The following is a 13,067-nucleotide window of genomic DNA, read 5'->3' as shown; positions in this document are numbered from 1 at the left end:
AACGATGATGATAAGGTCATATTCTCGAACGAATTTTTGCACGATTTTTCTCCAAATAAATTGAAATTGAAACGAAAGAAAAGGAAAAAATTGAATCCTAAGTACAGAATTATTTAATAACATCTAACAGAAATAGCAAGCAATTAAATTCTTACTTGAGAAATAAAGCCATTTGAAATTTTAATATATAAGGTATGAGTTTGTTAAACTATATCTTTAAAGATAAATATAAATTTTTTATTACATTAATTTTTTTTTAGATCTGCCCTAATATGCAAAATTTTAAAATTATTGAACAGTTCAGAAATACAGCATCACTAAAAGCTTTTTTAGAATGAAAAATGAAATAAAGTTTAGATATAAATTTCTCAATCATTGACAGTTAAAATTATATTCGAACCGCATAAAATGCAATTCGCATATAACATAATAAAACCGCGAATATAAATGAGATCATTGTCGAAATACATAATAAAAAGGAGAGAGAGAAAAAAAGAAACAGCAACTAATAAATTATTAATATATTAAGTTTCCGATTCTCCCACGATACAAGATAGAACGCAAACTGATAAAGCTATCGCGGAACTGCGCTACGTTGACATTTACATCGAATATCCATTTCCGCTCTCATTGTTGCGTCCGTTCGAGTGAGAACGACTCCGCACGCGCGCTAATTTGATGACAGCACCGCGAACTTTATTTCCATCGGTCGCGCGTTAACCACGAATGTACGGAAAAACCAGTGCCATTAATATACCGCGCTGTGGAAATGTTATCTCTCGACGATTTTCCCGCCCATTGTGCATCTCGGGACTTCAATTTCCATTTCTTCCGCATAATAGCAACTTCTCATTGTTACATATAACCTTAGAATAGAGTACATAAACAATAGGCTCTTATAAAATAATATATCTATCCTAAAAGACCGTAATATGGTTAAACTACAAAAATTATAATTTATTGTCTCGTCATATTTATACCTAATTGTGCAAAACATGAATTCTATATATCTTTCTCAAAGTAATAATTATTCAGTAATTACTCAACAACTACAATGTATATACTATAATTTAATTGAGTAAATAAATTAGTGACGCAATTTACGTTTACTGTTTTTAATTTTGAGAAAATTATAGTTATTTCCCTTACTTTCTTCACTTTAATGGTTAAAATATGTTAAAGAGAAAAACACAAGCTATATATATAAACTACGATATTCTCTCTCCCTTTCGAACAAAGTAAGTCATTTCCTCCAGCTTAAAAAAGGGAAGTAAATGCGGTCCCTTTAAATGCCCCTCACGCATGCGTCATAAATAATGCAAGCAGCAGATCGTACGAGCAGTATCGCGCGAATATTAAAGAATTCCCAGGCACATTTCGATGAGAAAAAGACCTCTCCTTCCCACCATCAGAAGGAATCTACGACTTCGATCCTCCGACAATACAAAAGAGACTCGGGGGATGTTTATAAAAAAATATATAAAAGATCCAATTTTGCGCGTAACAGTTGCACAAAGGGATTCATAAGGATAAAATACCTTATATTTGATGAACGGCTTTTTTGCGCTATATCTGTATCTCGTGTACCTGCCGATCGATATACCTTCAGCGTATTCTCTATTTTTTTTTTTTTTTCAAGATCCGCTGTCATTCTGACTCCGCCTCTCTCTTCGCCCCTTTAATGGAATATCCTGACTCTCGAGCGTCAGGACGCCATGGTATTTCCTTCTTGTTAACGTCGACCATGACAAGCTTAAATCGAGACCCAGCATCGGTCGCAGCATCGAGTGGAAGAAAATTGCCAGCGAAGCCTGCGCGGCTTCACGCGATTTGTTTGCCATAACAAAGCCGCGCGCAGCTCCCGACACGTTAATTGTTCATTGCGCCATCGTTTGATTTATTTCCCTCACAAGCGCGACACACGCTCGCCCCTATAGGCCGTGTATCCTCGCGAGGCAGTCCATCGGCATGCAAATCTTTCGTGGACGAATTACTTTCGCTACAAGTGCAACTAACGGTGATAAATCGTTGAACAAAATGCAATCTATCTGACATTCGGATCTCAGTTTCGGGCTTGAACGATGAGGACAGAAATGCCGCTTGGGAAGTTTCAGCTTTATAATTGCAAATATACAGTTCCCTGTGTCGTTGAATACTTTCGTACAAACTCGAGTCCTCTATTCTCGTTCAGAAAGAACGATCTGAATTTTTCATGGATGATATATTAAGATTGTAGACATTTCAGGATTTATATTTGAGAGTGATGTTATCAGAGATCGATTTTAAAATTGGAATTAAACCGCGCATAATTTAACTCGTGGAGCTCATCTCTTCAATATTATTTTATGAATCTTATCTTTTCATCCTTTTATAATATTTATTGTATAATAATTTATATCAAATTTATATTTATATAAATGGTTATATAAATGGTAATTTAAACGTTGGATATAGTTGAATACTTATAGTTTCATATATATATCACTGTTTTATTTTAATAAGAAAATATTCTATTCTTGGATAAGATCATTAACCTTATAACGAGCAGTGTGCAAACTCCTATTATGAGATTATAATTTTTATGAAATAGTAGCAGTTGACACAATGAATCACTAATTTTTTTTATTTTATATCTTTGTTTAACAACAACATGCATATATAAAAAAATTGATTATTAGTATATGAATATTTTTTACGAATACGAAAAATGCTTTGGAAATTCTTGTTTTTCAAACGAAGCGATTAAATTGCAAATATTATATTTTACACGAATATTCCAATCTCACATCATAAAATAATTGACATAGTTATTGACAGGAAAAGAAACGATTGTCATAAATTTGAATAGCTGTTTGCGTTATTAAGTTGTTTCCATATCATATAACGTCATAGTGATGAAGCAATCACATAGCTGTACTCGAGTTACCATCCAATTTCATTGCAGATCAAATGTCCCTATTATTTACTATGCGATATATACAACATGTGCTTACTCTAAACGATGCAGTTATGATTTACAGTGTGTTCTCCATTTATAACATCTTTCCCAAAAAATTTATATTATTTTACATTAATAATCCTTATAATTAAATATAATTAAATGCTTCATAACCAATTTCTAAATTCATAAAAGAATTTGGGAATTCGCAAATAATTCACATCAAAGAAGCAAGTTGCATTAATGTATTAATTTTACAAATAAAATAATGCACGATTGATTCGGTATTTCATTATAAAATAGCTAAAATTTCTTATAATGCACATGCATTTATTAATTATATTTTTACATGTTGAAATATTACAAGGTATAATTCTTTTGACAAGAGAAACAGTTTTATAAATCGCACGTAGCGCTTTGTACAAATATAATAGCATTCAAATCTGTGTAAAATTATATTAACGTACAAAATGTAATAAAGTTTAAACATTTATATAAAATTATATGCAATTTTGTAGTATAAGCTCATAGAACGTAATAACAATTAGTAACGATTTCATTTATATGTTTAAAATTTAATCGCATATATGGTGCAACGATAACATTACGCGATTCCTTTCATGTTCAAGCACAACATTATATTGACAGAACTGTCGTTTACAGTATACATTCCACGTATCGCATTAAATAACTTGATACCATAATCATTGATATAATATTATAATCAGTGGCACGTACTCACGCGCGCGCATTAATCATTGAATCGATTCTTGCTATTATTAAATTATTTAATTCTATGAATGTGCGTAATCATCAAAATTAAATTTAAGCGTTACACGCAAAATAATTACATTTAAATATATGAAAATTGATGAAATTTGATTACTGTGTGTTTATACGTGGACAATGCAATTAGACATTAGATTTTTATTGAAATATACGAAATGCATTTCAGAAGAATATGCGACAATTGTTTTCCCAATTTTTTTCTCATAATAATCCATGCTTTAGATAGTACATTGATATTGCGTAATTGACAGATACAAATTTTTTATTCTTATTTTTTTCTTTTAAGGGGTCGCCATCGATATACAGATACAAGAAAAATATTAGGTAAATTGCATATTAACAAGATTCTCTATACATTAGATTATTTTTATTGAAATATACGAAATGCATTTTAGAAGAATGTATGATAATTGTTTTCTCAATTTTTTTTCTCATAATAATTTATGTTTTAGATGGTATACATTGATATTGCATAATGGACAGATACCAATTTTCTACTCTTATTTTTTTTCTTTTACGGAATCACGATCGATATACAGGTACAGGGAAAATATTAGGTAAATTGCATATTAACAAGACTCCCTTTCTTTTGTAAAGTGTGAAAATACCCTTATGATAATTACAGGTACGTGTGAACTTCATTGCGTCAACTTCAAAGACTCAAGCTGAAACAATGGACTGGCGGATATGTGAAAGATAGTAGACACGAAAAATATTTGATTAAGTCGGATCGAGAAGCATAGCCCGTGGCAATGTACTTAAATTTATAGTCCAAGAACGAAATCGAGTTTAATTGAAATTAAAAAGGCGTTATAAATATGCATTGTCCATTGAGATTGTTCATAAATCGGTTACATAAGAATGTAACGAAAGCACTTAATTTCTACGCTAGAAGTTTGCAACAAAATTCAATCATCGCCAGGAGATTATCTTGCGGAATTGTCATCGCCAAGGAAATACGCGAAAGCAATCTCGCTTACGCAGATCTCTTTGCAGATTGTAAATCCGCGAACAAGTTCTCGACACAGATCAAGCCTGAACTCCTTCATAGCAATTTAAAATCTCTTTCATCACGAAGATGTAATAAACTTATGAAAGATTCTGACAAGAAGCGCTACAACATATGTCAGTTGACGCAAAAATTTCCATTTCTGCAAAATCCTTCAGAAAAATATAGGTAATTTACAAAGTTCCGGTTATAAAGGAATTTTTATAAAATGCGATTGTAGAGAATCTTCTATAAACTTTTATAAAATATGTGACGTATACACGTCCAAATATTTTTTTATTATATTTATAATTTTGTAAGAAAAAATTTTTCTTGTATAACCGTTAATCTAGTAGCTATTTTTATCTTTTTATTATTCAGATTATCGTATCTTCAAGAACATAATGAAAATTCTCGCGACGAAGTAGAATTAGAGCTGTTCGATCTCCAGTATTTTTTGGATCCTTCGTACAGAATTAAAATCTTCCGAGAACTCGTTAATGAGAAGAAAAAGGACAGAGATAAATTTGATCATTAAACATTCGATCAAATTATATGAGATATAACCTTTTGATTCTGAAGATGTACCTTTGTGAAAATGTACATATTTCCATAACAACAGTATGAAGTTGAATCAATATCGTTATTCATTTCACGAAGATAGTATTTGTAATTACCATTTACATTTTTGTGCAGATCGATTTATACGTTTAACGGTAGCAATCATAGATTATATATACACTAAAATAACTGAAGTAATTACTTTCAAGCTAAAATAACATCGCTTCGCGTTCATCATACTTCCGATGAAAAATGGCATTACAACACGCACGTTGCATGCTGCGATATCACTGGATGCACGAATTCCAAAATTATACCGATATATGTAAGCTTCAAATTGTGATAAATTTTCTACAGAAATTCTTTACATATATATAATAAAACAATAATTTATAATTATTATTCTCTGTCATTGATTTCTTCCAGAAATATATTTGTGAAATATCTGTGTCGATAAATAGCTGTTACCTTTTGACACGTTTCTAAATCATTAATTGCGGGATCAAATTGATAGCTGATTGATAATCGCTAATTGTACATCGCGTTTCGACAAAATACGGAGCATCTTACGACATGACCTGTTCACTTAATTATTGTCGCGCAAATGATGGAATGTATAAACAACTGTCGCTATGATTGGACATGTATATACACAATAGTTATTTTACCACAAAATATTTAATGCAACATAAATTCATACGAATAATTTCATAATATTTTACTCAAAATTTGTAATAAACGCTATTAATTATATGTCACACATTATATTCATATATACGCATAACTATAATAATAATTATGATATATAACGTATACAAATATTGTAGGATTGCTGGAAAATTTTATATTTAATTTTAAGAATTTTTATTATTTTAAAGATTTCTTTCAAGAACATTTTTAAGAATATCAATAATAATTATTTTTATACTTTTTTCCTAAAAAAATAAAAATAATATTTATAAATAAATATTTATAAATAATATTCATGAATAATATTTGTAAAGCATTTCACATATTTATTATTATTCAGCTAATAATTAAATTATTATTATACATAAAATACAAAATCAATAATATTCCAAATGCTCAACAAAAAGTTAAAATGATCATTGCAATTAGTTAGAATTGAATTAACAGTTAATATCAAGATATCGAAACATTAAAATTTTATGTGTCTCACATTTTTCAGATATTAATTTTCCGGGGCACATCGGTTTATTATTCTTTTATATCTATAAAATATATTGCTCTTGTATTAGATAACACAAAGCACAGCAACGTGATCGTTCAAGGTTAAAATAGAATTGAGATTGGAAGGTTTTTTTTAAACGTTTATGAATATATATTACAACAGAATACAGACACACACGTGTCGCTTCTATGATAAGGGCTCCGAATCTCCGTGATTTTGCATAATTCTGTTAAGCAAATGACCAGAATAATAACTCGCCGCAAGGCATATGTGACATTCATGCTGTGCTCCGAGCAAGTGCTGAACGAAATTTAGTTTCGTAGTTTACATGGCGATAGTGGAATATTTATACGAGTACGCCGAATAAACGTTTGCGCTTTTAACTTTCCACGATGGTAGTGTTTTACGATAAGATGAATCCTTCGAGATATATAATTAAGATTGATCTATTACTACTAGATTTATAATTAAACACTGACTTTTATTTTCAAATATTTTCAAGATATGTATATTTATACAGGGTGAGGCATTTATAGTGACGCGGGCGTATTTCTCGGAAACAAAGCGAGATATTAAAAAATGTTTCAGACGAAAGTTGTATGGTTTCAAGGGGGACATAAAATGGTGTTATTAGTTTGATCTTGAAGAGCCACCTGAAGGACACGCGAAGGTCAGCTCCAACTTTTTAAATGGGACACCCTATATGCTTTTGCATATTCTTGTAGCTCATCTCAAGAGCTTTCCAAAACACTATAATTAAGTTAGTTTTCATTAAGTACTTTCCAAGTTATGAGGCTTGAAATCATTTTTTAATTTTACATAAACCGTAAAATATCTTGTAAAATATTCATTTTTCGATTATTTTACCTTAATACTTTTATGTACAAAATAATGAGAGGAATCAATTGGTGTAAAGAAAAGACATAGTTATTTTTAAGAAAAAATATGTAATTGTTAATTGCAAATTACATTTTTTTTTTCGAAACAACTATGAGTTTTCTTTACACCAATTGATTTTTCTCATTATTTTGTACATAAAAGTATTAAGGTAAAATAATCGAAAAATGAATATTTTACAAGATATTTTACGGTTTATGTAAAATTAAAAAATGATTTCAAGCCTCATAACTTGGAAAGTACTTAATGAAAACTAACTTAATTATAGTGTTTTGGAAAGCTCTTGAGATGAGCTACAAGAATATGCAAAAGCATATAGGGTGTCCCATTTAAAAAGTTGGAGCTGACCTTCGCGTGTCCTTCAGGTGGCTCTTCAAGATCAAATTAATAACACCATTTTACGAGGGCCATTTGAAAAGTTTCCGGCCTCATTGACATAAAGTAATTGTAGAAAAAAATTTCTTTCGCCGTCTGATAGATGGCCTTGACATATGTAAACCGTAAAAATTTCAAGTCATTCTGATAATTACTTTGTCTATGGCACTCTTCCAAACTTGTCAGCTGACATTGTCTGTAAACAATGGAGAAAATTGAGTATCGCGCAGTGATAAAATTCCTTCATTTGAAAGGGAAAAACACTCAGGAAATAAAAGATGAGTTAGACTCTGTATACGGTGAAGCCTCCCCTTCATTTACAACGGTCAAGCATTGGGTTGCCGAGTACAAACGTGGTCGTACGAGCATTTTAGACGAGGAACGTTCCGGGCGCCCGAAAACCGCTACAACTGACGAAATGGTCGTTTTAGTGCATCAAACTGTGATGGAAGATCGTCGATTGACTGTTAAGGATATTGCTGAGGCTTGTGGGATATCATCTGAACGGGTGCACAAGATTTTACATCAAGATTTGAATATGAGAAAATTATCCGCGCGCTGGGTGCCGCGCTTGTTGACGATCGACCAAAAGCGCATACGGACGGACATGTCGCGCGAGTGTCTTAGCCTGTATCAAAAAAATCCAGCGGAATTTTTGCGGCGACTGATAACCGTCGATGAAACCTGGGTACACCACCATACGCCTGAGACCAAACAACAGTCAATGCAATGGATTGCGGTGGGGGAACCAACTCCGAAGAAGGCAAAGGTCGTTCTCTCTGCAGGAAAAGTGATGGCGACAGTTTTTTGGGATAGCCGTGGAATAATTCTTATCGATTACCTTGCAAAGGGTGAAACAATCAACGGACAGTACTACGTTGCATTGTTGGATAAATTGAAGGCCACAATTAAAAAAAAACGTCCGCATTTGGCCAAGAAAAAAATCCTGTTTCACCAGGATAACGCTCGGGTTCACACGTGCATGGTCGCAATGTCAAAATTGAATGAATTGAAGTTTGAATTGCTTCCGCATCCACCCTATTCGCCAGATCTAGCTCCCAGCGACTTTTTCCTATTTCCTAATTTAAAAAAATATCTCGGGGGAAAAAAATATAAGTCAAATGCTGAGGTGGAAAACGCTGTAAACCAGTATTTTTCAGGTTTAGACAATCAATTTTTTTCTGACGGTTTAAAAGGATGGGAGAAACGTTGGACCAAATGTATCGAGTTGCAGGGAGACTACGTTGAGAAATAAATTTTGTTTTACTTCGAAATATGTGTTTTTCTTAAAAAGGCCGGAAACTTTTCAAATAGCCCTCGTATGTCCCCCTTGAAACCATACAACTTTCGTCTGAAACATTTTTTAATATCTCGCTTTGTTTCCGAGAAATACGCCCGCGTCACTATAAATGCCTCACCCTGTATATTTATATTAAATATATATATATATATATATATATATATATATATATATTTATATATTAATATATTTTTATTAATATATTAAATTTATTTTATACTAACGTTTTTATTTAAAAAAGGATTATGATAAATTGAGAAGTGTATTTGAAACAATCTAAAAATGGATGAAATTGTTCGTTATCGACAGGAGAAATAGTACAACACATTAGTATCGATTCTTCGAACTGGAAAAGAATCGACTATGAACTGTTTCGAACATTCAATTTATTGGCCTGGGCATTGGTCAGCTATAAATAGCGTCCTTGTTAAATTTATGTATCCATACGTTCCGTAAAAAATGGTTATATTTGTTGATAGCCGATTGAGAAGTTGTAATTTATTGCTACACAAAGTATATGTATCAACAAAGATTTATTCACAATCACGAATCGATAAATAAATGATATTATATCAATTATATATTATTGGTTTATATTATTTTATTAAAACCGCAATATTATTGTTGATTTATTCAATGTATACAATTTTACTTTCCTCGGAAAATAAGAATTTGAAAAAAAAAATAATAATAAATATTAATTTATATTAAATATTTTTTTATTTATATTAAATATTTTTTTATTTATATTAAATATTTTTTTATTTATTTATATTAAATATTTATATTAAATATTAATTTATTACTTAATGTACACACCTTCCATATTACATATAACACTTTTCTTCCTCTAGTCAATAACAAATTTCCTTCTTTAAATAAAAATGAAATTTAAAGTGAAATTTGTTCATCATTTTCAGAAAACGTGCAATAATACACGAATTGCATACGAGAATTTAAATATAAAAAATACAATTAATCGCGTATATCAAAGTTTTAAGTTAAAGAAAATTATAAAACATTCTACTAGTGTGAATTTATTTTATATTATACGATAAATATTTCGTGAATAAATATATGTATACATACGTGTGTATATTCATCCATAGACGTTGAATACATATTCGCGTTTGGCTAAAATGTTGAACAAATTTTAGAAAAAGACAACATACTTTCGTGGTGTTAGTTTCTTTGTCTTGTCAATAACAGAATGGGGCAAAAATTTAATATGGCCACCTTAACGTATGTCTTGATCGATTTCTTTCCCCCACCACGCGTCATTAGACAAAGAAGAAACTAACATGAAAATAAGTTGTCTCTTTCTAAAATTTGACGTTTCCGAAACAAAGGAGAGAGTGGGAACTCGCGGTCTATATATTATACGTCTATGTGTTCACCTTGACGATGCCGTGTGACGTAGCGCGCTCTTGTTTTCATACCATCAGTCGCACAACACACTTGAGTGAACAAGTAGCGTCGTAAGACGCTCCGTACGTTGTATTATTTCGTCGTATTATTTCTCGAAAAACGTAATTATTTCTTACAATTAACGATTATTAATCGACGCAAATAATTTGATCCCGCAATTAACAACTTGTGAACGTGTCAAAGTAACTACTTAATAAAGCGGACATTTCATACGATATATAATACATTTTAAGTATAAAAATTGCCAGAAAAAGTGACGGAAAATAATAATTACATATGATCATGTTATTGTGATCTACATAATTGATAATTGCTTCTCAGTAGCAAAGTCATTACGAATTTGAGCGTTGAGCAAGTCGTAATTTTATGCGTAGTTTTTGCATATTTTCGTTGCAATTAAATAAAGTAGGTGTCGCGTGCGATTAATGTCTGCAAAAATGTGCAAAATGCCGCGTGATTCTTCATCATATTCTTTTGATTAGTACGCGTGCGGTGGTAATTAACTGTGTATTCGCGAGTGAGTGTAATGGAAGTGTCATGAAGAAAAAACGGCAAGAGACAAACAATGGAGGATGAAGAGAAAGAGATCCAGGATCTCGAGCGTCAGCGGATCATCTATAGAGTGAGTACTTAACTTATATAATTAATTACTTATTATTTGCGAAAATAATTATTCGTTTATCTCTGCGGTAACGTAATTTATTTTACACGTCGCGATATAATATAATTATATAAAACATTTTTAAAATTTTATATTTATAAAACATATATTTAAAAATATTTATAATAAAATATTTAATACTTAAATTTATATATAATATATTTTATATATATATATCTATATATATTATATTATATATATATATATATATATATATATATATAAATTATTTTCATCTAAATTTTCTACAAATATATAATTATAAATCCTAAATATATATTAAATTCGATTTGGGGGAATGATGTCAACATATCTTTTTCCAATTGTATACCATTTATCAAACTAGATAATATTTAAAGACCAAAATATAAATATGTATAGAAATGTGAATAAGGTCAACACGATAGAATTATGAATTTAAAACTATTGCTCAATATCGAAGTTTGAATCGACCCGACAGTGCATCCTTTACTTGCAAAATTAAACTTTGCATCCGGGCTTTCTAGCAGTGCCCAGCTCAATAACGTGCTTTCGCTACTCAGTGCGACTATGCTCCTTTCAAAGAGCTCTTTGAAGCGTTCGCACTTTAACGAGCATGAGGTCTGTCATCCTGCAAAATCGAGCCGATACGCATCATTCATTCATTCTACCGTAATCCGTCTCCGCGAGTTCCAGAAGTTCCATTTCGATTCCTCCCCCTCCCCCCTCCCCGCTCCTGCATCTGCTCCTCTCCGCTCCCTAACTTACAGGCTCGTTTAAGTGCACGATGATTTGAAGTCTGGCTATGCAACCAGATCTGAAACTGGGTTTGCATCTCGCGCATCTCTGTTCAAAATGAGAAAGATTCCCATTTCGAGTCCCGATAAATCCCTCGGCGATTATCTCCTTTGAAGTAATACCAACGAACGCTCGTAGTTTAACGAGTAGAAATCGGAATCGTTCGATCATACGCGGCGCGGAATTTACCTTGCCACTAAATTCTCGCGGAGCCAGCCGATTTGAAAATTTCAAGCTTAATTAATTGTAATTTTCATCTGAGAATTTTATAATACTATCACGGATTGATAGACATGCCAATACCATCAAACTCACTTAATATTGTATTAAAAATATATAAAGAGAGAAAGTAATCCAATTTAAAAAAAGAGAAAGTAATGAAATTTATATCAAAATCTTAAAAAAAAATTAATTATAATAAATACAAAATATAGAATACACAATGCCTGTCTTTAATTATTTTGCATACAAATATAATAAATAATATTTAATATTAATATTAAATTAATATTTTAATAATAATAATAATTTTATTTAATATTATACAAAAATAAATACATTTAATTTAATAATGGTATAAAAAAGGAAATGCAAATAATATCTTGTTTTCTACTAGACAGACACGTAAATTCTGAAAGATTAACTATACTCTTTCTCCTTTTAAAATGTGTAATTAGCTGGAATTCGAGTTGGAAATATTTAAGCCAGCTCGTTATTTTTGGTACACATCTGTACTTTAAGTTATAATGAAATATACAATTTAATCTAGTTTCAAAAATTAAATAACATATAAAATTAATAAGAGAGTGCAATGTGAAAGGATTATATGATATAAACCAAAAATACAAAGCAATAAAGGCAAAGAGCTCTAGACATAAAAAAATTGAAAAATTTTTTAAATAAGAACAAATTAAATAAAAAAAGCAGTATAAAGTACATTTTGAAAAGATTGGTCAAGGTCGCAACACAAATAATGTCCAGAGTGATACAAAGAGCAAGAAAATCAATATAAAAAAGCAAAAATAACTTGTTCACTTCAATTTAATTTGTCGACACTGAAAAAGACCTGAATGAGATCGAAACGTTTATCACAATAATATTTTGTATGTTGAATTGAAAATTTGTAATATGCGAAGAGTTGTGTATATAATATATTTTATA

The 13,067-nt window shown here is 30.8% G+C and overlaps 2 protein-coding genes across 2 annotated transcripts in view; both read left to right on the top strand.

Annotated features, from left to right (window-relative positions):
* LOC105254730 (protein artichoke) overlaps positions 1-13,067 on the top strand; it is a 164,881-nt gene that overhangs the window by 28,736 nt on the left and 123,078 nt on the right. The gene's annotated exons all lie outside the window — the stretch shown is intronic.
* On the top strand, positions 7,946-8,995 carry LOC105258654 (histone-lysine N-methyltransferase SETMAR-like). Its single transcript, XM_011270071.1, has one exon. It carries the CDS (start codon positions 7,946-7,948, stop codon positions 8,993-8,995), a length of 1,050 nt encoding a protein of 349 aa, XP_011268373.1.

The sequence above is a fragment of the Camponotus floridanus genome, unplaced genomic scaffold, assembly GCF_003227725.1.
Source record: "Camponotus floridanus strain SB8 unplaced genomic scaffold, Cflo_v7.5 scaffold1, whole genome shotgun sequence".
In the NCBI taxonomy this organism is placed as follows: Eukaryota; Metazoa; Arthropoda; class Insecta; order Hymenoptera; family Formicidae; genus Camponotus; species Camponotus floridanus.
This window is presented reverse-complemented; position numbering and strand designations above follow the sequence as displayed.

What these genes read in the sequence shown, in the direction of transcription:
- LOC105258654 (XM_011270071.1), top strand. Translation starts at nt 7,946, where the DNA reads ATGGAGAAAATTGAGTATCGCGCAGTGATAAAATTCCTTCATTTGAAA.